A 23,827-nucleotide genomic window follows, 5' to 3' on the forward strand; every position below is an offset into this window, starting at 1 on the left:
AGCGGATGCATGTGAATTTAAATCAATACATACAACTATTTTTTAAATCAATAAAAACATTTTCTAAATCCATAAAAGCATTTCAATTAATATTGGGAGTCATGTCGTTACTTTGTTGAGAATGTGGCCATGTAATAAGCGGGATAATTTGCAGCGACTTGTTCTTTATGGGGAAAATAACACCCTTCATCCAGATGAGGATCCCTCCGCTACACTTTGGGATCCTGATCGACCGACGAAACTCCATTAAAATATACATATTTTTGGTGAATTACTGAGTTTAGGCACGTTAATAACGTTTTAATGACGTTGAATACAGTATATTCATATGTGTCAGTGATTTCATGTCAATTCGGCGAACATAAACATAAATGATCGTGGTGAAGATGATGATTAAATTAGGATTAAAAATCGAGAGCCGGGCTGCATTTCCTCCCGTTCGTTTTTTTCGATTAACAAAATTATTTTGTTAAATAACAACATGTTGATGTTTTGTAAATTATTACATGTCTATTATTTAGCACAGAGTATGATATCCGTGACATATGGATCTTAACAAAGTTCCGCTGTACATCCAGCGTACTCAGTGGTGTAGTGGTCCCTGGAGAAGTGGGTATACTCTTAGTTTTGCAATTTTTTTTAAGCAGCCCATAGTGCAAAGGATTATGGCCCTGTTTTATAGTGACATACTCTATTTAGTTCACCCCAAAAATATTAACCCAGCATAGTTACTCAGTATTACTTACACACAGTGGTGGACAGTAACGAAGTAAATGTAATTCGTTACTGTACTTAAGTACTTTTTTGAAGTATCTGTACTTTACTTAAGTATTTCCATTTTGGGGGACTTTTTACTTTTACTCCACTACATTTCAAAGTAAAATATCTTACTTTTACTCCACTACATTACGGGACATCTGTCGTTCCTTCTCATGAGTGAATTATTTGTTATATAAATAAGCAGAGCGTTCCACAAGGTTTAGGAGTGTGTTTATGGGAATTTTTGACCATTCTTCCAGAAGCGCATTTGTGAGGTAATTTAACCAAGAGATTTTGGACAATTCCATACTCCCAACTTTGAAAACAGTTTGGGAATGGCCCCTTCATGTTCCAACATGACCGTGCACCTGTGCACAAAGCAAGGTCCATAAAGACATGGATGACAGAGTTTGGTGTGGATGAACTTGACTGGCCTGCACAGAGTCCTGACCTCAAACCAATAGAACACCCTTGGGATGAATTAGGAGCACAGCCTGAGAGCCAGTCTCTTCATCCAACTTAAGTTGCCGCTTCTGGAAGAATGGTCAAATATTTCCATAAACACACTCCTAAACCTGGTGGAAAGCCTTCCCATAAGAGTTGAAGCTGTTATAGATGCAAAAGGTGGACCGACGTCATATGAAACCCTATGGATTAAGAATGGGATGTCACTTAAGTTCATATGCACATCAAGGCAGGTGACCCAATACTTTTGGCAATATAGTGTATATATATATATAAATAAATATCACCACAAATATTGAATATCATCATTCAAATAATTCAACAATAAATTCAAAACGATATGTTACAAAACAACAATATATAGTTAACAATGAACAAAAATATATACATTTTACAACATATCCATGAAAACCAAAGTGACTCTCTCAACCCAGTGCTGGGTTTCTAAGTAAGTGCTCATATTACAGTATTTTCCAGACAGACTTGCTTTCTGCAGGAGTTTTCACACTGTATTGCCTTGAACGCATAGAAGTGGCAGCACGGTGTCTCTTCAACCAGGTCCTCATATACTTTTGAGGATCAAACATAGAAGTAGGGGGGCCGTTGATATTAATCATCATCAAGTTTGATATGTTTGAGATCAGTAGTACAGCCCTTTTGTCTGAGCTTATATTGTTCATAAGGCTAAAGTTCCTCTCACACTCTGCTGTGCTGACAGGGAATGTCTTCATACAGTTCATGGGTGGTTTTAGGTCCTTGGCTCACTATTGGGCTCTTCCAGTAGGTCTCGCATCCCATTCAGTGCTTGGTCTGTGCACAAGTGAAATCGCTTGCACAGTCGCTTAACCTGGTCTTCACCATGGCGAATGCTGGGGTTTGATGGCCATTTACTCTGATCAAGGATGCTGAAGTCCTTGATGACCGCATCTTCGAAAGACAAGCGTTGCTCAAGATTGTTCACAAGGCTTTGTAAGAACTGGCCTGGATTGATTGACTTCAGCTTTGCATTTCCTACTAGAGCTATAGAGCGATACTCCCCAGCCTCTTTTGCCTCTAAAGCCTCACAGTATTTTTCACCTGGACTCTCTTTGAAAGACTGTATCACTCTGATTGAGCGTTTCAGCAGATGCTCTGCTCTGAGGAGAGTTATAGAATGAGCTTGAAGCTCCAGTGACAGGACACTTAGTTCATGGAGAGTGTCATACATGAGCCCAAGGTCACAGATAAATTTAGGACTTTGAAGACGGTATAATAAACCTCTGTACATGTGTTTCTCTTTGGTGGACCTCATCTCATCGGAAGACGCATTCTTAAAGTGCTGCACAAGACCTCCCAGGGATGTCCACACAGCACGAACAGTACGAAAGCTACTGTCCACCCAGCGTACATCTAAAACTCTGCCAATGCGAAGAAGTTGTGAGCCTACTTCAGCTGCTGCATCTTTGAGTTCACGCTCATTTTTGTTCGACATACTATAAAGTGAATATAGCTTCTGCATAAATATTTTAAAGTGGTTGACACCCGTCACCTCATCAACAGCATTTGACACAGCTAGTTCCAGCCTATGGTTCATACAGTGCAACACAAAGAGCCTTGGGAATCTCGAGGTCAACTTGGTTGCTACTCCTGACTTCTTTCCTAGCATGACACTGGCTCCATCAGACACAAATGTTACCCAGTTTTCAAGAAGCCACTCTTCTGTAAAGCCAGCCTTCATTAAACAGGTGAGTAAAGCCTGTTCTATGCCATCTGCTCTCTGATTGTCTAATTCAACTAGATCAAGGAATATGAACTCAGGGCTTGCTCCTTCAATTGACGCTTTTACAGAAACTGTCATGACAGGTTTGTGACTTAAAGAAGAGGCCTCGTCAATAAGGACAGCTAACTTCGTGGATGATGCTATTATGTTACTCACAATTTTGCTCTGCATCTCACTGGCAACATGTTGTATGATTTGTGTTGCAGTGTAACGTGAATGAAGTATTGAGCCCATCTTAACACCATTCAGTTCCTGCAGCTCAATGAGGCTCTCATGGTCAGAAAAGGGTCTGTTCTTTTTGGCCAAATGGTAGGCTGTTCGGAACACAGCATCAGTTTCCTTCTTGTAGGACTCAGTCATAACCTCCACTGCATTCTCAATGGCCGATTCTTTTTGTTGTTCTGCCACCTTCACAGCCTGAGAGTGTGCCTTGGACAAAGCATGTTTCCTGATCTTATTTCTCAAGACTGACAGACTTGTTTCTCTACTTCCCTGAGAAGACACTTGAATTTCAAAGTTCATCCATTCTCTTGAGAGTGATACACCTTGCTCCTTGTTGATCCCAATGGAGTTCACACTGCTACAAACCAGACATCCTGTGAAGCATAAACATACAATGTAACTACTGTATCCACAGCTGTATGTGTGCATGGTCTATTTTTCCCATATACATAAAAGGACACACACACACACACACACGCACACAATATTAATGTGTGTCCACTGTTTCAGAAGCTACCTAAACTAACAAGATACCTAAACTTACCAAGTTTTTTGTTTTTGGATCCCAACCAGGGGTTCTTGGATTTAAAATCCTCTTTTTGATTGAAAGTCCACAGGTCAGGCCAGTCATTATTGATGTCTAAGGGAAGAACAACAAAAGTGATTGAATTATAGGCTATAAAAGGGGAACAATGACCATAACCTATTCAAAAGTGTAAAGTTGTCACCTTCATAATCTTCATAATCTGCATTATTAGATTTTTTCATTTTAGCCCCCAAATAGTCAAATAGTCAATTACACAGGGCCTAGCTGTAGCTTTATCCATGGCTGTGTCAATACAAAGTGTGAAAACTCTTCTAAGAAAAGGCGTTATGACGTGACTCAATGTTGCACACAAATTAGACCTAAACACAGACAAACCTTGTGCCCTTTTCAACCAGGTCCTTGGTAAACAACAGCACGTTTCCTTTCGTGAGGAAGACGCACTTTTAAACTTTTACCGTCATATACGTCTTTTACTTCCTACCGCATCCTGCCTTCAAAATAAAAGTACCCGTTTTCATAATGTATCCAAATTCGTGGATTCCACGTAGCGTCGCTATGCCCGAATCTGGCTGTGCGTCGCACAAGGTCAAAATGCCCTTGCTATTTTTAAGCTGTTGGCTGAAACAACAGTCGCCAAAGTAACACAGATATAAGACTTTATTCAATCCTAAAAGAGGTAGATCGGCGGGATAAATGGCTGTCTTTAATTAGAAGAGACCACTGGCAGCCAACATCTACCCTCAGATTGTGCAGTCTCCTATAAATTAGCACTAGCTACATTTGACCTCAAATTATGTAGCTGCTAGTGCTAGCTAGCTAATTTTTTATCTCCATTTGACAGGAAAACGCTGACAATCCAAAACACTAATCTTCAGTTGCCACAGCTAATGTTACAATTAAGCAGATAGCTGTGTCACGTCACCAAACACACGATGATCTTAGCATTATGTTAGCTAACGTTAGCTAAGCGCTAACGTTCTTCAGATTGCGTGGTACCTAGCTATGCTCTTGAAAAGCCTTCAGGCTATCTCTGGTGTATGGGGATGGATTTTGTGTACAAGATAAATGTAAATGTCGGGAAAATAAAGTTGGGGCAGACACTTAGCATAAGGGACACAATAAAGTTCAGAGTAATAAATATGGATTGCAGCAAATAATGGATGTATTTTCCAAATGTCTTTCTGTCTCACTAAGGTGTGCTGTGCTCATTGCCATGAAGCTATAATAGCTAACTAGCGCCACTAGAATCAGAAATACTAAATTTAAAAGTTGAAACCAACTATTAACGAAAATAATGCTATTACTACTTTTATGTTAGTATATATGACTACCTAGCTACGATTTGTTACAAAAATCTTAAAATATAGAAGTGAGACCCACCGTTATTGTTGTCTTCATCTCCTTCCCTGTCAGCATCCTCTTCAACGGATGAGGGGGACGGAGGGAGCGCAGGTGTTGGGCTGATGTCAGGGCTGATGATAACAGGGCTATCAGCTAACAGCTCCGGTGTTCTAGCCTCACTATCTGTAGCTGAGCTGCTGGCCGATGTAGTTCCACAAGGACGTATATTGTAAAAGTACATTTTAGTCTGAATGGCTCGCTTCATTTTAACAGTTCATACAATTTTTGTAATGGCAAATAGTTGAAAGTAAATTAACATTTGTCTATATGCAGTTTTTTTCCCTTATTAAGACCCGCCCTACTCTGCCTCTGATTGGTTTTTCATCAGTTCTCGCGCTGAAAACCTGACCAATCTAACCAGCGAAGGCATAGAGTTAGCCAATATGAGGCAGAGTAGGTTTGTGTCATGAGTCTTCACAGTACTATGAAATGACATTGAGCCACTACTAAATAATGCGCACCAGCGGTGATTGAGAAGTGGGTATACGCCATGCTGTCTGAAAAATAAGTGGGTATACGCCGTATACCTGCGTATACCCTGGACTACACCACTGAGCGTACTGTATCTGACTTTATTTCACATGAGTTCCAGTGTGGAACCCCACTGCACCCCCTGGTGGATCAATGATCCATTGCAGCTGGCTTCATTATAATTACATTTATCTATCACGGGGGCGGTCTCAAGTCAAGCTGGAGGTTTTCCCTTGAGCGAGGGCAGATCACGTACCAATCACGGCCCTCGCGTTTCAAACTGTCCGAAATGAATCGCTCCATCTGTGTATGTCTCGTCTGACACAGGTGCAGTTCTGACGGAGAGCACCAGAATGCCACTCCGCCACTTCCAAAAATGGCAGTAGGCTACCCATAAGGAGACGTCCACATGCCGCAGTTGTTGCGTGGCTGTGTCTTTAGTTGAAAGCCCAGTGGCGATCTGTTCATCTGTCATACTGATCAATGATCATACAGTCAATAACTTTGTTGTTATTAGCATCTGGTTAGCTAGCTATGCTAACGAATATAAGAAGCTTTTTCTCCAACCAGTGAGGTAAAGGCACATCTTTATATGATCATTATAGTAATACAAAAATAAGAGAATAAAGTAAACAGGTATAAAATACTAAATGACAGTAAAAAAAAAGTTGTTATTAATAAACAAGAATAGGCTACAGTTTGAAAGGGGAGTGATTTGTAAAATATCCTTAAATAAAAATAAAATCTGCTTACAGTTCTGTTTCATATGGGTGTTGAGAGATGTATCCATAGATCTACTAATGTTGCTCTCAAAGTGTACCAGATTGATGCTTTTAACTTTAACATTTAAAAAAAAAATCTTCCCGGGGGAGCATAGGTGACCCCCCTAGAGGAGGTTAGGTCCCCCCCCCCCACACACTTAAATCATGTCCACATGGATAGGATACTAAATACATTTGCACACATCATTTGTCCATATCTTTCTGTTTTGGTGGTCATGCCACAACCGTGCACATGCATGCATATGTGAGTCATGGTAAAATATCTGGATTAAGAGGTTGCTTTTTCTTTGCACAGCATGAAAGAAAGGCGAAATGAATGGGCGGTGATTTCAGTATTTTTAAGCAGACGTTGAGTTCAATAATTTGTACGGCCCTCGGAGGATGTTGAAAAAATTTAAATGGCCCTTGAGAGGAAAAAGGTCCCCCACCCCTGCTCTAGAGGCTCCTATTTTTGGACAGAGGAGCTCTTTTTACAGTGTTAAATGATATGCTAACTATAACTCGATTCATGCTTATTATTACATGCATACCTATATTCATAAGTGGTCTTGTTTTACCTCAGCATCCTGTCTTCTTTTTCCTTCTAATGTCAATGCAGTAACCTTGACCCTTGATGATTTCATTATAAGGTCAATTGAAAGATTTGGTGTTAGCTATGTTAAATGATAAGATTTAAACATTTTAAACATGAAACGTCCAAATGTTCAAATATGATACAGTAACAGCACTGGCCTCAGAAGCGAAGCTGAGCAGATAGACATGCAGTAGATGTTGTGTTTTCATAATTATCAACACAATACATTTAAAATATACGCAATAAATATCACAAAAATATTATTGTGAACATATATAAGAAAGATGGATCCAGAGTGGTGTCTATTGGCATCAAACAGAACCCAGACAGCAGGCGCAGCCACTACTTATGATCCATACTATTACATGTGGCATTTTGCATGATTACATTTTGACTGTAGACACAAAAAGTCGGAGGATGATACCCCCGATGCTGATGATGACAGGCAGTTACGGGCCATGAATTCAGAATGATAGAAACAGCAGATAGAAAGACATAGAGAGGAAGAGGAGGAGCTCGGCCCTCCATTAGTCTGAGCCTACAGCAGCCAGACTGTGTGCTTGGTGCAAGTCAGGCATGAGTGAGTCCGAACTAATCTTTATCCATCAGGTACTCTAAGCCTACTTTTAACAGTGGAGAGGGTGTCCACCTCCCACACACAAACAGTGAACTGGCCCCAGAGGAGACTCTTTCTCCCATTCTACTTTTCTGGACTCAGATTATCCTATTTTTTAATGTTAAAGTTTTGCTTATTGATTGTTTTAATTTGCTTGATTGATAGTTATAGTAGGGTATCATCTGCATATCACAATGGGCAAACTGTGTAATTACAACTTCTAAATTTCAACAAATACAAATCCTTTTTCCCATACTTCCATTGTAAGAGAGACGTCCGGTAATCAGTGGATAGTTGTTTTTAAGGTACATCAACTTATTACGAACATTTAAATGGCCCTTGTTGAAATAATGTTGTCCTAAAATGTGTACAATTTGCTAATGGCTGAATCCGGAGTTATTTTCCTAGTCATAGTTAACATGCATCAGATTGAGGAGGACTGCGGTCCATTGTGCTCATAAAACAAGTTTGGAATCTAATTCATCACTTTTATCATCCCATGAAATATTGATAGGCTGTAAAGCAACTTTAGCACAATTTTATTGAATATAACATAATATTATTTGCAGGCTATTTACTTATATACTGGACAAATGCACACCCTCCTAATATACATACATGGGCACATAACATTTATTTTTTCATCATGAATATTATATGATGTCCGGTTGAGTTGTCAAACGTGGCCAGTTGGTTCATGTGTCTTAATAATACATCTATTGTTAACCTTTTTGTCAGTTGTAGACCCTCATTTCAATATTGTTGTTTATTTTATGTTGAGCATTCTCAACATAATAACTTGAATTCAATCCATGATGCTCTGGAAAACATTCAAATCCCAAGTGTTATTTATATCTATGTTTATTAAAAAGACATATTGTAGATGTTTCGGGTCTAATTTGAATCTGGCCTGCTGTGTGATGGCTGAAAATATACTATTTACTCTTTGTTCTCCTCACCACAGCGAGGGAAGAGAACGTGGCCACTTTCCGTGGCTCAGAGTACTTCTGCTACGACCTCTCCCAGAACCCCATCCAGAGCAGCAGTGACGAGATAACGCTCTCCTTCAAGACGTGGCAGCGCAATGGCCTTATCCTTCACACTGGCAAGTCAGCTGACTACGTCAACCTGGCGCTGAAGGATGGTGCTGTCTCCCTCGTTATCAACCTGGGCTCCGGTGCCTTTGAGGCCATCGTGGAGCCAGTCAACGGGAAGTTCAACGACAACTCATGGCACGATGTCAAAGTGACCCGCAACCTCCGGCAGGTAAGGGGAAGAGATGGATAGGCAAACCTTTTATGAATTTGATCTTAATGATGGTGTTGATGATTTATAGCAGTCGTGTTTTTACATGCTAGCTAGCTGAAAGCTTGCTGTTAGCAAGAAGGAACAGCATGCACAGCTTACTCGCTTGATAATTGCCTGTGAGCTTGCTGACTCATCCATTTAGGATTTTTTAGCTGACCATTCGGAAAAAGTCCTCACTGTTCAAATGTTTTAACAATTAGGCAAACGAGACAAGTTGAGCCTGGCTAATAGCTCTGTGTATTTTTACTTTGAATGAACCAAAACAGTTTTTTGTATTATCTTGTTTTTTTAAACATTTTTTATCTTTAAATGTCACTCATATTCATTTATCTGTCTGTCCTTTTTCATCTCATGGTTTTACATGACTTTTTTCTTTCTCTCTTTCCATTACCATCCTCCCCCCTTATCTGTCTGAGGATAATGTTTTAATGAGTTGATGGTGGAGGGCTGTGTCATGCAATTCAAGTTTGCTGCTAAGAGTCGTGTGTTGGACATTAGTCTAATTAGCTCACTACCATGTCAAATAAAGATGAAATCAGAACTATGCATTCACTCGGTCTCACATAATTTTACGCAATATAAGTATGTATAACATTTATTTGATGCAACAACAAACCAAAAGCAACAATAGATTTAACAGACTCAATAAGGTCAAAACAACATCCAGAGACAGACAGAGAGAAAATGTCTGCCGTATTTTTTTTTTGAAATGGACCTATCATGCTATATTTGAATAATAGTGTAGGACCATACCTATATAAAGGCATATTTATACTTTTATTTTTCAAAATATCAAACAGATCATGAACTTTAGCCATTCCTCATTTCGCTCAATTTAACACTGTCTTTTCATGGGCTGATTCTGTGAGAACAGCACCATCTACAGGCCTGGCATATGTACTACAGCGTCTCCAGCGCTTTCGAACGGCAATGTCCCTGGCTGTCTCCTCCTTATTGGTGGAGTTGGCCCAATAGCCGTAGCTCCACTTCTGTGACGTCATAGAGGTGTTCAAATCTGTATCAGTCTGTATCAGATCCGTTGCAGCCCCTTTTTAAGAGATTTGGGTACGGAGGAAAATAGAGAGGGTTGTGTTTTCTGACACTTGGTGAGTTCCCTGGAACACCGGGGACACATATTCAAGTATAAAAGACGTACAAAAGTGCATTTTGCATGATAGGTCACCTTTAAGTAAAGAAATTGTACGATTTCTGGATCCCCTTGATAAACACAACTCACCATCGACCGTACATACCTTTGCACTTATCAAAAACAAATACACCGGCAAACCAAATGGTAGAAGATTAACTTCTTTTCATTTAAAAAAAGCTTTCAATGTTTGACATGAAGGCTCTGGACGTGTGATTTTGCCTACAAACAAAAAATGATGTGATGACAATGACAGATATGCCTATTCACAAATTACAGATAACAGCTTTTTTTCAAAAGCCACTTCCAAATCCTGGAGCAGTACGGTTATGTTCATCTTTTTTTAAATGATGTGGTCCACTGATAGTTCTAGGCGCAGAACACAGACTCATGAGCAGATAATGTTTAACAGATGTATTAAGCCATGGATGAGGGGACAGGCAGGAGACACAGGACATGAAGATGCAAGGCGAGGCCGTGAGAGAGCAGGGGGGGATGGAGAGGAGGCTGGACGGAATAAAACCTTATAAATAAGAAACTAGACTAAGCGACCTAGAGTGAGTAACTACCACTGGTGTTGAAACAACAATCTGGGATGAATGACTGGAGAACCGAAGTAGTTATAGTCAGGCTGATGAGAGAAAGGGGAGCAAGTGGGCAGCAGGTCTGCATGGCCTCACGCTCAGGTCAGGGAAACAGGCGGCTGGGGAATCATCGAGGCCATGGAGGGCCTGGAGAGTGCTTAAGGATTGCTGAAGACTCTGATAAATCTGGCTCTGATAAACTGATGGGACTCTAACAGGTTGAGTAACTCAGCAACCCTGGGGGGGAAACTGCAGACTGCAGGCACGAGGAGGGCAGATCAGCACCAAATCCTGACCAGTCTCTGTGAGGGCAGCTTTAACCAGGACTGGGGGAGGACATGACATGGAACTGAATTATATCATGATGATTAAGTTAGACGGGAAGATAGGGATAGGGAATTTCTCTCAAAGGTCGCTGCATTCTCCTGGTATCAGGAGCAGTGTGCACACACGCAGGCCACAAACCTCACACACGATTATCATGTTGGCCTGGGTAGGAGCCGCATCTAAGTTCATTTTGTTTTGATTTATTTGGAACCTTTATTAATGCATTTTTCTGTTTCAGTGAGAGGTGCGCTTTGGGTTAGTGTTAGCCCTAGCACTAAATGGTTTAAAAAAAATATCGACTCTTTGTTTGTAGGTATCTACTAAACTACAGCATACAAATACAGAGAGTAATGTAGGCCTGTTATACTGAGTCATATATATTTTACACACTGCTCTGCTTTCTGCACGGACCTCACAGCTGTTCTCACTGGAAACATTGCGTCGCGATGAAAGCAGTTAATAAAATAATATCCAGGGGATGCATGGCGGTCTGTCATTGGCTGAGATAAGCCATGCTGTGCGTCAAGCCTCCACCGTTCCCGGAAATGCATCCGCAGAGGAGCCGTGGAGGACCCATCAGTTTATCCTTGATTAGAGCTCCTCCAGAGAGCCTCCTCGATGCTCGATCCTCGATCCTCAAAGTGCATTTAGAGAAATGAGATGTCCTTCAACATGGCACGCTGAAATCCATTTCCGGGTCACTACCGGAGGACCAAGGAGTCGAGGAGGGGAAATTAGAGAATTGAGAAGCCTTCAGTGTCCAACATGAGAAGCATTGTGTTTAACCTACCATACAAGCTCAGGGAGAGATGGCGCAGCAAAGCTTACGCACTGCAAGAGGAGCGCAGTCGTAGAGTAAGGATTTTAGACCTTGTCTATTTCATTGAAAGGCAAGCTCGCATAGCAGCAGACCCAGTTTTTGGTGACCTTCAAGATCAGTCAGCTGCCAAAGGAAAGGTGGCTGTAAAGACTAGATTTCCTGTTAAGTCGCAGATCTCAAAGGCGTATGACAGCAGTTTTGCCACAGGTGTCACTATTTCCCCAAAAGAAAAAGAGCCTGAACCCTCCTGTCCCTTCTGTAGGTGCAAGCACACATTGGAACTGTGTAAACAATTCTTTGAAGAAACACATAGGAACAAGCTGAACTTTGTAAAGATCAAGGGCATATGCTTTGGCTGTCTATCCAAAGGCCACATTAGTAGAGACTGTAAACAACGCCTCACCTGTAGAGTGTGCAAGCAAGCCCACCAAAGTGCCCTGTACATCTATGTTAAAGATGGTCCAACTAAACGGACTGAAAGGCCCTCTGGTGTAGCAGGCAGAACCACAGCAGAGTTATGTGGCCACATAGGGGCCGGAGAACAAAATAATGTGCTGTCCATTGTCCCAGTGCAAGTTAAGGCAGCAAAAGGCAGTCACGTCTTTCAAGTCTATGCCCTCCTGGACCCCGGTTCCACCGCTACCTTCTGCTCTGAAGCGCTAATGTCTAAACTCAACCTGAAAGGCAGAACAACACATATTCTGTTAAGCACAATTAATCAGAAAAAACTGGTGCGATCTCATGTCGTACCTGGAATTGACGTTTCAGCACTGGACAGTGATAACTTCTTACCTCTTCCTGACGTTTTCACCCAGAGAGAAATGCCAGTCACCTCCAGTAGCATTCCCAACCAGAATGAATTAACGCAGTGGGCGTACCTGAATAAAGTCAAACTTCCCAGTATCAGTGCTAAAGTGGAATTATTAGTTGGCACGAATGCTCCAAAGCTGTTAGAGCCATGGGAGGTTGTTAATAGCCAAGGTAAGGGCCCCTACGCAGTAAAAACTCTATTGGGGTGGGTTGTAAATAGGCCACTCAGAAATGGCGGTGAGGGCAGTATGGTGACTGTGAATAGGATATCAGCCACAAGTTTGGAAGAGCTTCTAATGTCCCTGAACGCAGAGCTACTGCAGGGACCTGATCTGAATAATTCTCTTGGAGTCATTGTGAGATTTTGCAAAGAGCCAATTGGATTTATGGCCGACATAAAATCAATGTTCCATCAGGTCAGAATTGATAAATCTCATGTGGACTACTTGTGGTTCCTGTGCTGGCCACAAGGTGATACCAGTAAGCCCCCAAAAGAATATGTTAAGAACTAAGACACTTAGGGGGTAGGACCCAATTGCACGACCCGGGAGACAGAGGTAAAGTATTTGTAAGATACTTTACTTTATCAAAAAAACAAAAAAAAATGAACAACAAAAAATGGTTTCTATCAATCTCTAGCTGAGATGACAAAAATGGAGAACAAAATGAAAACGCTCACATAGTGGGATCAAAACTTTTACAAGAGCACATAGAGAGCATAGACCTGACTGTGGCAAGAGACAAGACCTTCCATGGCAAAAGACAAAAAGCATAGACCTGACCATGACCATAGACAAAAACGAACTGATACTGAACACTGGGAGACAGAGGAATTTAAACACAGGGTAACAAGACACAGGTGGGAATAATCAGGGGCGGGACTGATGCTGATTAGCACAGGAGACACAGAAGGGGTGACAGGTGAAAACAATCAGGAAATTAGACACACCAGGGAAACGACAGACAGGAAAACACAGGGAAAAAAGACCAGACAATACACAGGGAGGAAAACATGACAAGGAGAAAAGCAAAACACCCACTACCAGACACACAAAACTAAAAACGTGACACCACAAGAATCATGACAGAACCCCCCCCCCTCAAGGGACGGATTCCAGACGTACAAAAACAAAATCCAAAAAGGGTGGGTGGAGGGGGTCCGGAGGACGGGTCAGGGACGACAACCCAGAGGCAAAGCACAGTCCATGATCGGTGTCTCAGGCGGACGACCCAGGAGCAAGGCAGAGTCCATGATGGGTGTCTCGGGCGGACGACCCAGGGGCAAGGCAGAGTTCATAATGGAGTCCTCGGGCGGACTGCCCAGGGGCAAGGCAGAGCCCATGATGGAGTTCTCGAGCGGACGGCCCGGGGGCAAGGCAGAGTTCATGGTTGAGAACTCTGGCGGACGGACCTGGGGCAAGGCAGAGTTCATGGTGAAGTCCTCGGCTGGGGAACTCAGGAGACCGGGCTCTAGGGCGAAAGCCGCTGGGAACTCAGGAGGCCGGGCACAAGGACGGGCAGAACCCCTGGCGGGTCAGGCGTAGACGAGACCCTGGACTGAACCTGGGCTGGTGTCAGTGGGACCCACGACGGAGCAAGGGCTGGTGTCGATGGGACCCGAAACAGGACAGGACACGGTGTTGGCAGGAAACTCGGCGGAGCAGGTCTCGGCGGGACACCCAACGGAACAGGACATGGAGCCGGCAGGATCCCCGACGAAACAGGTGTCGGCTGGACCTCCAATGGCACAGGACATACGGTTGGCAGGACCCCCGGCAGAAGAGTAGTCGCCGGGATCTCCAACGGCACAGAACATAGGATTGGCAGGACCCCCGGCAGAAGAGTAGTCGGCAGGGCCTCCAACGGCACAGGAAATAGGGTTGGCAGGACCCCCGGCAGGTGAGTAGTCTGCGGGGGATCTCCAACGGCACAGAACATAGGATTAGCAGGACCCCCGGCAGAAGAGTAGTCGGTGGGGCCTCCAACGGCAGAGGGTTGGCAGGACCCCTGGCAGAACAGTAGTCTTCGGGGCCTCCAACGTCACAGAACATAGGTTTGGCAGGACCCCCGGCAGAACAGTAGTCGTCAGGGCCTCCAACGGCACAGAACATAGGGTTGGCAGGACCCCCGGCAGAACAGTAGTCGTTGGGACCTCCAACGGCACAGGACATAGGGTAGGGACTTGAGAGGGAACTCAAGAGGAGACTTGAGAAGCTACTTGAGAGGGATCTCGAGAGGAGACTTGAGAGGTGACTCGAGAGGGAACTTGAGCGGGGACTCGAGGAGGAACTCGAGAGGGAACTCGAGAGGAGACTTGAGAGGGAACTCGAGAGGAGACTTGAGAGGTGACTTGAGAGGTGACTCGAGAGGTGACTTGAAAAAGGACTCCAGAGGGAACTTGAGAGGGAACTCGAGAGGAGACCTGAGAAGGAACTTGAGAAGGGACTCGAGAAGGAACTTGAGAAGGGACTCGAGAGGTGACTTGAAAGTGAATTCGAGAGGTGACTTGAGAGGGGACTCGAGAGAAAACTTGAGCGGGGACTCGAGGGGGAAACTGAGAGGTGGCTTGAGAGGGAACTCGAGAGGAGACTCGAGAGGGGACTTGAGAGGGAACTTGAGAGGTGACTTGAGAGGAGACTGGAGAGGAAACTTGAAAAGGACCTTGACAGGGGACTGGAGAGGGAACTTGAAAAGGACCTTGACAGGGGACTCGAGAGGGAACTTGAAAAGGACCTTGACAGGGGACTTGAGAGGGAACTTGAGCGGGGACTCGAGGGGGAACTCGAGAGGAGACTCGAGAGGGGACTTGAGAGGGAACTTGAGAGGTGACTTGAGAGGTGACTTGAGAGGGAACTCGAGAGGGGACTGGAGAGGGAACTTGACAGGGGACTCGAGAGGAAACTTGAGAGGGAACTTGAGAGGTGACTTGAGAGGAGACTCGAGAGATGACTGGAGAGGGAATTTGAAAAAGACCTTGACAGGGGACTCAAGAGGGAACTTGAAAAGGAACTTGACAGGGGACTCGAGAGGAGACTTGAGACGGTCGGTAAGCCGACAGGGCACAGGAAGCTGGCATCGGCCGAAGAGCCAGTACTGGAGCCAAAACTGGAGTCGGGACCATGGCTACTGGGGCCGGTAGTGAAGCTGGAACCATGGCTGCTGGGGCCGGAACTGGAGCAGTCCGCAGGTGAGGGATCAAACGATTAATCTTTTCAGCCAGCTGTTGCAGCTGTGTAGAGATATCTTCCTGAATCTCTGCCTTGCGTTTTCTCTGCTCTTGTATTCTCTGGGTGGCCATACCCAGCTGTTCCTCGTGGTGAAACACTTTCACGCCGTGTGCTGACAGAGCGGCGTGAAGTGTTCTTGGGTCGGCTGGGTCCATAATGGTCAGTTCTTTCTGTTAAGAACTCAGACACTTAGGAGGTAGGACCCAATTGCACGACCCGGGAGACAGAGGTAAAGTATTTGTAAGATACTTTATTTTATCAAAAAAACAGCAAAAAATGAACAACAAAAAATGGTTTCTATCAATCTCTAACTGAGGTGACAAAAATGGAGAACAAAATGAAAACGCTCACGTAGTGAGGATCAAAACTTTTACAAGAGCACATAGAAAAAAGACCAGACAATACACAGGGAGGAAAACATGACAAGGAGAAAAGCAAAACACCCACTACCAGACACACAAAACTAAAAACGTGATACAACACAAGAATTGTGACAGAATACCGCATGCTGGTGCACATTTTTGGTGCTGTGTCCTCCCCAAGCTGTGCAATCTTTGCGTTACAAAAGACGGCTGATGACAATTTGAGGGTTCCCACCTCAAGTAGCTGAAACTGTCCGAAGCAACTTTTATGTTGACGACTGTGTAAAGTCAGTCGCAAAAGAAACTGAAGCCATCCAGCTAGTAAAGGACCTCACTGCATTATGCAGAAGAGGCGGGTTTCAGCTGACCCAGTGGGTTAGCAACAGCAGAGCAGTTCTGGCCTCCATCCCCAAAGAGCAAAGGGCAAAGGACATTAGGACTTTGGATCTCAACAAAGACAGTCTCCCCATTGAAAGAACATTGGGTTTGCAGTGGGGTGTGGACTCTGACAATTTCCAGTTTAACATCCGTCTCAACCAGAAGCCACATACACGAAGAGGAATACTTTCAGTTGTAAGTTAAATCTTTGATCCACTCAGCTTTCTGGCTCCTCGGATTCTCCCAGCCAAGCAGTTGCTACAAGAGCTCTGCCAGAGGGGTTTCGGGTGGGACGAACCTTTGCCCCAGACTATATCAGATAAATGGATCGAATGGATAGCATGTCTGGAGAGGATAAAACACTTCCAAGTGCCTCGCTGTCTGAAGCCAAAGAGCTATGGAACAAAAAGGTTTGCACAGCTGCATCACTTTTCAGACGCCAGTGAGAATGGCTATGGCTCAGTAATCTACATTAGGCAGGTTAACATTCAGGATATTGTTCATGTTGCCTTTGTCCGAGTAAAATGCAAAATGACCCAGAGGTCAGGAAAAACACTGCTGTACTCACAACAGTGGCAAGCATTGAAACTCCCACAGACCATCTTATGTCATACTTCTCTGATTGGAAGAGGCTACTTAAAGCAGTGGCATGGCATCTCAAGGTGAATAATGCTCTGATGTCAAAAAGCTTAAAGAACTTTCCTCAGGTCCCATCACCACCCGCTCGAGCAGCCAAAAGGTGAGCACTGAGCTAAGCGCTTTCAGGACCACACTTGGTGGACAGCTCCTCACAGTGGAAGACCTTTCACCGGCAGAGAGGTCAGTCATCACCTATGTTCAAAAGCAATCCTTCCCAGTGGAAATGGTAGCGCTGGAAACCGCTCCATTTAGAGTGCAGAAGAGCAGTAATATCTGTAGGCTCGATCCTACACTGGATGAAGGCATCATGAGAGTAGGCGGCCGCCTACACAGATCTGCAATGCCTGATGAGACCAAGCACCCTTATATTCTCCCCAAAGATGCTCACACTTCAGATCTCCTACTACGACACATCCATGAAGGCTCTGGACACAGCGGGAGAAACTACATGCTTTCAGAGCTCCGTAAAAAGTACTGGGTAAACGAAGGGAAAATCCAAGGCGCTTTGCACCCTGAAGGAATCCAGTGGAATATTAATCCACCGGCGGCCTCACATTATGGTGGAGTCTGGGAAAGACTCATAAGATCTGTCCGTCAGGTGCTGACCTCCACTCTCCATCAGCAAACCCTCGACGATGAAGGCCTACAAACCATCTTCTGCGAGGTAGAGTCCATCCTCAATAACCGTCCTCTCTCCACCGTGTCCTCCGATCCACACGACCTGGAACCACTGACTCCCAATCACATCCTCCTGCTAAAAACGCAACCTATCCTACCTCCGGGAACGTTTCAGAGATCTGACCTCTATGCCAGGCGCCGCTGTAAGCAGGTCCAGTACATGGTGGATCTGTTCTGGCATAGATGGACAAAGGAATACCTTCTGCTGCTCCAAGAGAGACAGAAATGGAACACAGTGAGGAAAAACTTTAGCGTTGGAGATGTCGTCCTGGTAGTTGACCCAACTGCTCCATGGGGGTCGTGGCCATTAGGCAGATTACTGGAGACGAAGCCTAATGCAAGAGGTCTGACCTGTACAGTGAAGCTCCAGACGAAAAGCTCCATTATCGATAGGCCCATAGCTAAGCTGTGCCGCCTCCTGGAGACGGAAGAACAATAGGTCTTCTTTCAACATCAATAAGGGATGTAATGTATATACTTTATTTTTCTAAATTCATAATTTGTTGGTCGTTTTACAGCTCCCTTTATTTTTTGGGTAATTTGAATAATTGATTCTGAGAGAAAAATTAGGGGTCGGTGTGTATGAGAAACTTTTAGATGTTGGCCACTACAGCCTGTCACCAAGTTATTCCCAAAGTTCCTCAGAGAGTATTTTCCCAATCAAGAAGCCCAAACTAATTTTTCACATTTAAATACTCGTACTTTCACTCATATGTGAGAATAGGCGCTGTATTGCCCATCTGCTGTTAAGAAGAGCAGCTCTGCAACATTAGTAGGTTGCTGCTGTAAACGTCTGAACCAGTATGATTAAAGTGAATCTGCCTTGATCATGAAGCCGCTCCACAACATTCTTTAAATCTGTTTTTTCTTTCCGGACGCTTTTAGGAAATAAATGACAAACCTTCTTTTCCCAATCCTTTTAACCTTGCTTCCTGTTTCCAGCTTTTAACCTGACTGTAAGTAAGTAGAGATTAAAAGAATAACATGACCCATTGCTTTACTAACATGTGTACCAACCCCTTGCTTTTTTATTATTTGGTTTTAATTCACTTTCATGTATTCTTTTCAATTGTATAATTATGTTTTTTTCCTACCCGCCTTTCTGCAAAGCAAACAGGCATTGGACGCGCTATCTTAAACACTCTCCATTTCATGGTAGATATCGCTTTATGTCATTTTTGGTTTGCTGTGTGCTTCTTCCCTTCCTCTCTTCAAACTTCAGTATATCAGGTTACAATTCCTAAAACAAATCCTGTTTTTATTTCCTTCCTTTTCTGTTTGCTTTCCTCATCTTGTCATTCATCTGGCCATCCACTGATGTTGGTATTCTGCCTTCCTTTTAAATCTACCCCTCTGCTAAAGTCACATATGACTTTGCTTCTTCAGGGTTTTAACTAATCTGCTTCATTCCAGATGTTCATTTTACATGCAATTTTGAGCATATTACACCCAGAATAAAAAGGAAGACTGAGAATTCTGACCTGTGCACTATACAGTATGTGCATGGCCTGACATGGACTGAATCCTCCATATACCAGACTCTCAACTCATTCACACTCCTGAACAAGTGAAACTATGAGACAACCCGTATTGCTTTAGAGAAATGGATGGATCCACCAGGGCACAAACACTGTTTTACCCATGCTCATTGTCAGGAACAGACTGTGCAGAAATCCATTGCGCTATGCATTATGCTGGTCATCTGAATGTAGCAATGACGAAATAAAAGACAGTTATTAGTTATGTACGTCGTTATTTTCCACCTCTGCTGGCTAGACCCTAACTTTTAGTAGAAATCCTGTCAGATATGATAATAATAATAATAATTTCATACAGTGTGTGTGTATCTGCCCTTCTGTGTGACCTGCATGTTTGCATTTGATTGTCTCTGTTGTGACTCCTCCCTCTCCTTGGGTTGGGTGTTTTTATCATGTGTATTTATTCTGTTAGTTTCTTGCCTCCCTCACATGTAGACATAAAACAAGATCACATAAACACAGCATGGTTTGTGCATTATTAGTGGCACATGAAGATGAAAATAAATTCATGTTTGTCAGTTACTGGAACTAACCAATGTAAAATAAAAGACTCAAATTGCAAAACCATCTCAGTTCTAAGTTCTAAAAGACTTATGTCCTGAAAATTCAAGTTACAAGTTGTATTTCCACATTCACTGTTCACTCCTCATTGTCAGGTGACAATATCAGTGGATGGGATTCTGACCACCACGGGTTACACCCAGGAAGACTACACCATGTTGGGCTCTGATGACTTCTTCTATGTGGGAGGAAGTCCCAGCACCGCAGACCTGCCGGGGTCTCCAGTCAGCAACAACTTCATGGGCTGTCTCAAGGAGGTACAGCATCCGTTTTATTGTTCACTGCAGTCTAAATGAAATGTGTTCGTGGCATGATCATTACATGCTCACAGCTCATGTATTTGTTTATGCCGTCCTAGATGTTCCACTTCATTTACCAGATATTCTCTAACTGTGCCTGTTTATGCTGGTACATGGCAGGTACTGTACATGAGGGTTTATCACAGCTCATTTGGGATCATTCCCTTTCCCAGGGTCCTATGTTCCAGTGTGTCCAAGTGGAAGCCTGAAAACGATGCTCCCCAGCTCAGTATTCGCTTAATTCATGCTTTTTCCCCCCAGAGAAACATTAACTCAACATAGCCTTTTAACTCAACACAAACTTGTTAGACACACACACACAATATGAATTTCCAAATCAATGATATTCTAAAATAACTGTGTAAAATATGACCAACAGAAATATTTTTTTTTATTTGCAGCAATAAAGGGTTTTGGGTTATGTGGATCAAACCCAACAAAAGCAGAGGCCTGTACTACGAAGCAGGATTTTTGCTTAGCTGGCTAACTTCAGGGAAATCTCTGGGTTTCTGGTCCTACGACGCTGGTTCTCTTTTTAGCAGGCTAGATCTCCATGGTAACTTATGCTGAGCGGCTAACCTGCCCGGAGCAGGTTAGGTTGCAGGCTAAGAGCTCAACTCAGTGAAAGCACTGCCTGCTGACCAATCAGATCTCAGTGTGCGGAGTTTAAAGCGATCAAATCATATTACAGGAGAAAGGACATACAGAAAAGCTGCCGTTGCAGGAAAGACGGCCGGCAAAATCAGCGACTGTGTGAACGTGAACATTAATAGAATATCACCTCCCATCTTCAGAGCAATCTGACTATTATAACATTAGCATTAAGAAAGCTTACTTAAATATCTGCCACAACATAAGTAACCGGATCAGAGTAACATTAAGTACAGTCATCATAATGTATCATATATTTCCTTGTCTGAGTCAGCTGAGCCGTATCTGGCCGTGCAACACTCACAGTGTCACATACTGTATGCAGAAGTATTACTTTAAGCAACACATTAAGTTGACGAAACACTCGAGATAAATGTAATTAAAGTCAGATCCACTCGTGTCTTAGATGGGGGGGCAGTGATATCATAAACCTGTTAATGTACGCATCCAAACACTTTTTCTTTTACCAGCTGTATTCACCTTGCAGGTGCAGCTATGTGGCTTTTATCCTGGATAAAGTGTTTAAGTCATGCATGTTTAAAGTTTTACTTCTTCATTTGTTTAATATTAAAGTTCACTTTTCATTTAGGAAGTATGACGCTTCGCTGTCAGTATGCTTCTCCATGTTTGTGATTGGTCGAATGCTCCAAATACCACCCCTTTCATGTGAACGCGCACCTAACTAGATAGGACACGGCTGGCTTGAGCGATTCACTTGATAACCTGCGTCGTAGGACAGTTTAGCGAGAGCGCGTATGTTTTGGATTTGGATTCGTACTACACGCCTCTGGAGTTTGAAATGATGAAGTCATAATTATCCACCAAGTTACCTAGAGTCGGCGTCAGAACAAATGTTATTGGGGAGCATCAGGAAATTCAGGGTTGTGTAGTCCACCCTCCCACCCCCCTCTGACAACTTATCAAAAGATAAGGCAATCAGTTTTCCCCCAGAGATTCGACAACATTGATGACTAAAGAAACACACAGTAGCATGTGTTATTTTGCAGATGGTCTCTGTCGTATCAATCTCCAATCCAACATGTCGCCTCACGCACCTGAGGGTTGAGACCTGCAGGGGGGACCAAACAGTCAGCAGCAAAAACAAACAAACTTCACTCTTTTCGAGTCACGGTTGTGATACATGGCGGAATTAAATGTATTTTCCTAATGATGAAAATACTTTTGAACTACCATTTGGTTGGGCTGGTCATTCCTGAGGTCATCTTTGGGACATAACGTTAGCTCTTATGCTAGCAGGTGAAACATTTTTTGCTGCTCATAAATTGCGTCGGCTCCTCCAAAAATAGAATCTTGATAAATCTGGTTTTATATTATTGCGTCTCACTGCAATGGTAGTATGTAGTCAATGATTTATCTTAAAGCTCACCTATTATGCTATATTTGACCAATATATTATATAGGGCCACATCTATACAAAACATGTCTCTATAGTGTTTTGCTCAAACAGATCACCCATTGTAGCATGCCTCATACCCCTCTATTTCAGCCCTGTTACTGTAGTGCTGATTCTGGGTCCGACCCTTTAAATGCAACCGAGCTGCTGCTGGCCACGCCCCTTTGGACCTGCTGCTGGCCACGCCCCTCTGGAGCGTCCACACGCAAGGCTGGCTACCAGCAGAAACTCAGCTAAACGCTACCGTGATGAAACGCCATATTATGTTCCAAACCACATCAAGCATTATTTCTGAAACAGTATGGAGCTCAAACGCATTCTCTCTTGCGGGTTTACCACAAGGACAGTACCTTTTTATATCCTGCTTCTTTACACATATTTTCTCCAGTACAGCGTTAACTCTGAGTGTTAGCGATGCTTGCTAATGTAAAAACAGACCATATTCCTTCCAAAACACGTTGCACATTGTTTCTTATTCAGCACATCGCTTGACATGTTTTTTATTCAGTGTTTACTGCTAGAACAGTGCCATTATATATTTTATATATAACAACTTTACTCTAAGTCCCTCCTGTAGACATCCTGCTGAATACACAGACACACAGCTGAGGGAGGGGATTCAGCTAGCGACTGTATATGGAGACGATAGGTTGGGCCAGGAGTTCAACGTAAAGCCAGCCCACATTTTAGTAATGTCATTATGACCGCAGTAAATCTGGATCAGCAAATCAGGTTGTATTTTCTGACACTTTGTGAGTCTCCTTACACACCGGGGACATATATTTCTGTATAAAAGGCATAAAAAAGTGCATTTTACATAATAGGTGACCTTTAAATTGAAGTTCATTTGCTATATTAGTAGTACAACTGCAGGATTGGTTAAGCCACATTCCACTCTTTATTTTCATTTTCAATACCAGTCATTCCCCCATTAGGAATTTATTTGATCTGTATTTTCTTTCAGTGTCCCAGAAAGTGACCCATTTTTAGGTTGTAGAGCTGATCTCCTTGTGCAGACAAGCACTTCTTATTTGTTAACACTTTTGAAGCAGTTACTTTAGGCTGCTATCTTACGCAGAGATAATGAATGTCTGTAAAAGGGACTCTTTTCTTAGCGGACTGTGATGCCGTTGTGAAGGAAAAGTAGACCAACCAAGCATCATGTGACAGTAGCTCTAGGATTGTATGGTGGTTAATACAGGCATGCATGTTAGGATTTTCCTTGAAGATGTGAAGAAAGAGAGGAAACAGAAATGTGCTTTGCAAAAATGTGAGAGCCACATTAAGAATCCCCCTGCAAAAATAATGACATTACCAGAATGAGTTTCAACCCAAATCACTTCATGTTTATACCTCTGTCTTGTTTGTAATAATCCGGTTTCAACTCAAAGCAAACCGTTGTCTTGTTTGGTCTTGATCCGACTTAAACTTCACAAGAGATGTAACTTAGTCAAAGTGAAAACCTTATCCTGTAGTTCCTCAGCATCT

General features: G+C 43.2%; 3 protein-coding genes across 3 annotated transcripts in view; 1 reads left to right on the plus strand and 2 right to left on the minus strand.

The window, feature by feature from the left end:
* nrxn3a (neurexin 3a) overlaps positions 1-23,827 on the plus strand; it is a 277,628-nt gene that overhangs the window by 107,502 nt on the left and 146,299 nt on the right. The window contains 2 exon segments of the mRNA XM_079692792.1: positions 8,561-8,862; positions 20,071-20,232. Coding sequence (XP_079548918.1) covers positions 8,561-8,862; positions 20,071-20,232 — 464 coding nt within the window.
* Positions 1-23,827, minus strand: part of LOC307045907 (uncharacterized protein) — a 71,326-nt gene that overhangs the window by 39,624 nt on the left and 7,875 nt on the right. The gene's annotated exons all lie outside the window — the stretch shown is intronic.
* Positions 599-8,538, minus strand: LOC307045903 (E3 SUMO-protein ligase KIAA1586-like). The gene is made up of 3 exons (XM_079691930.1): positions 5,133-8,538; positions 3,750-3,845; positions 599-3,579 (listed from the first exon to the last, which is right to left on the minus strand). The coding sequence occupies exons 1-3, from the start codon at positions 5,356-5,358 to the stop codon at positions 1,973-1,975; spliced, it is 1,929 nt and encodes a 642-aa protein (XP_079548056.1). The 5' UTR covers positions 5,359-8,538; the 3' UTR covers positions 599-1,972.

Source organism: Notothenia rossii (assembly GCF_949606895.1).
Source record: "Notothenia rossii genome assembly, chromosome: 7".
NCBI classification, from domain to species: domain Eukaryota; kingdom Metazoa; phylum Chordata; class Actinopteri; order Perciformes; family Nototheniidae; genus Notothenia; species Notothenia rossii.

Excerpts from the sequence above, each read along its gene's own strand:
- LOC307045903 (XM_079691930.1), bottom strand. The coding sequence starts at position 5,358 with ATGAAGCGAGCCATTCAGACTAAAATGTACTTTTACAATATACGTCCT. Across the intron at positions 3,846-5,132 it reads AGATGAAGACAACAATAACG|ACATCAATAATGACTGGCCT; the intron begins GTGGGTCTCACT and ends TTCTTCCCTTAG. Across the intron at positions 3,580-3,749 it reads ATCCAAAAACAAAAAACTTG|GATGTCTGGTTTGTAGCAGT; the intron begins GTAAGTTTAGGT and ends TATGCTTCACAG.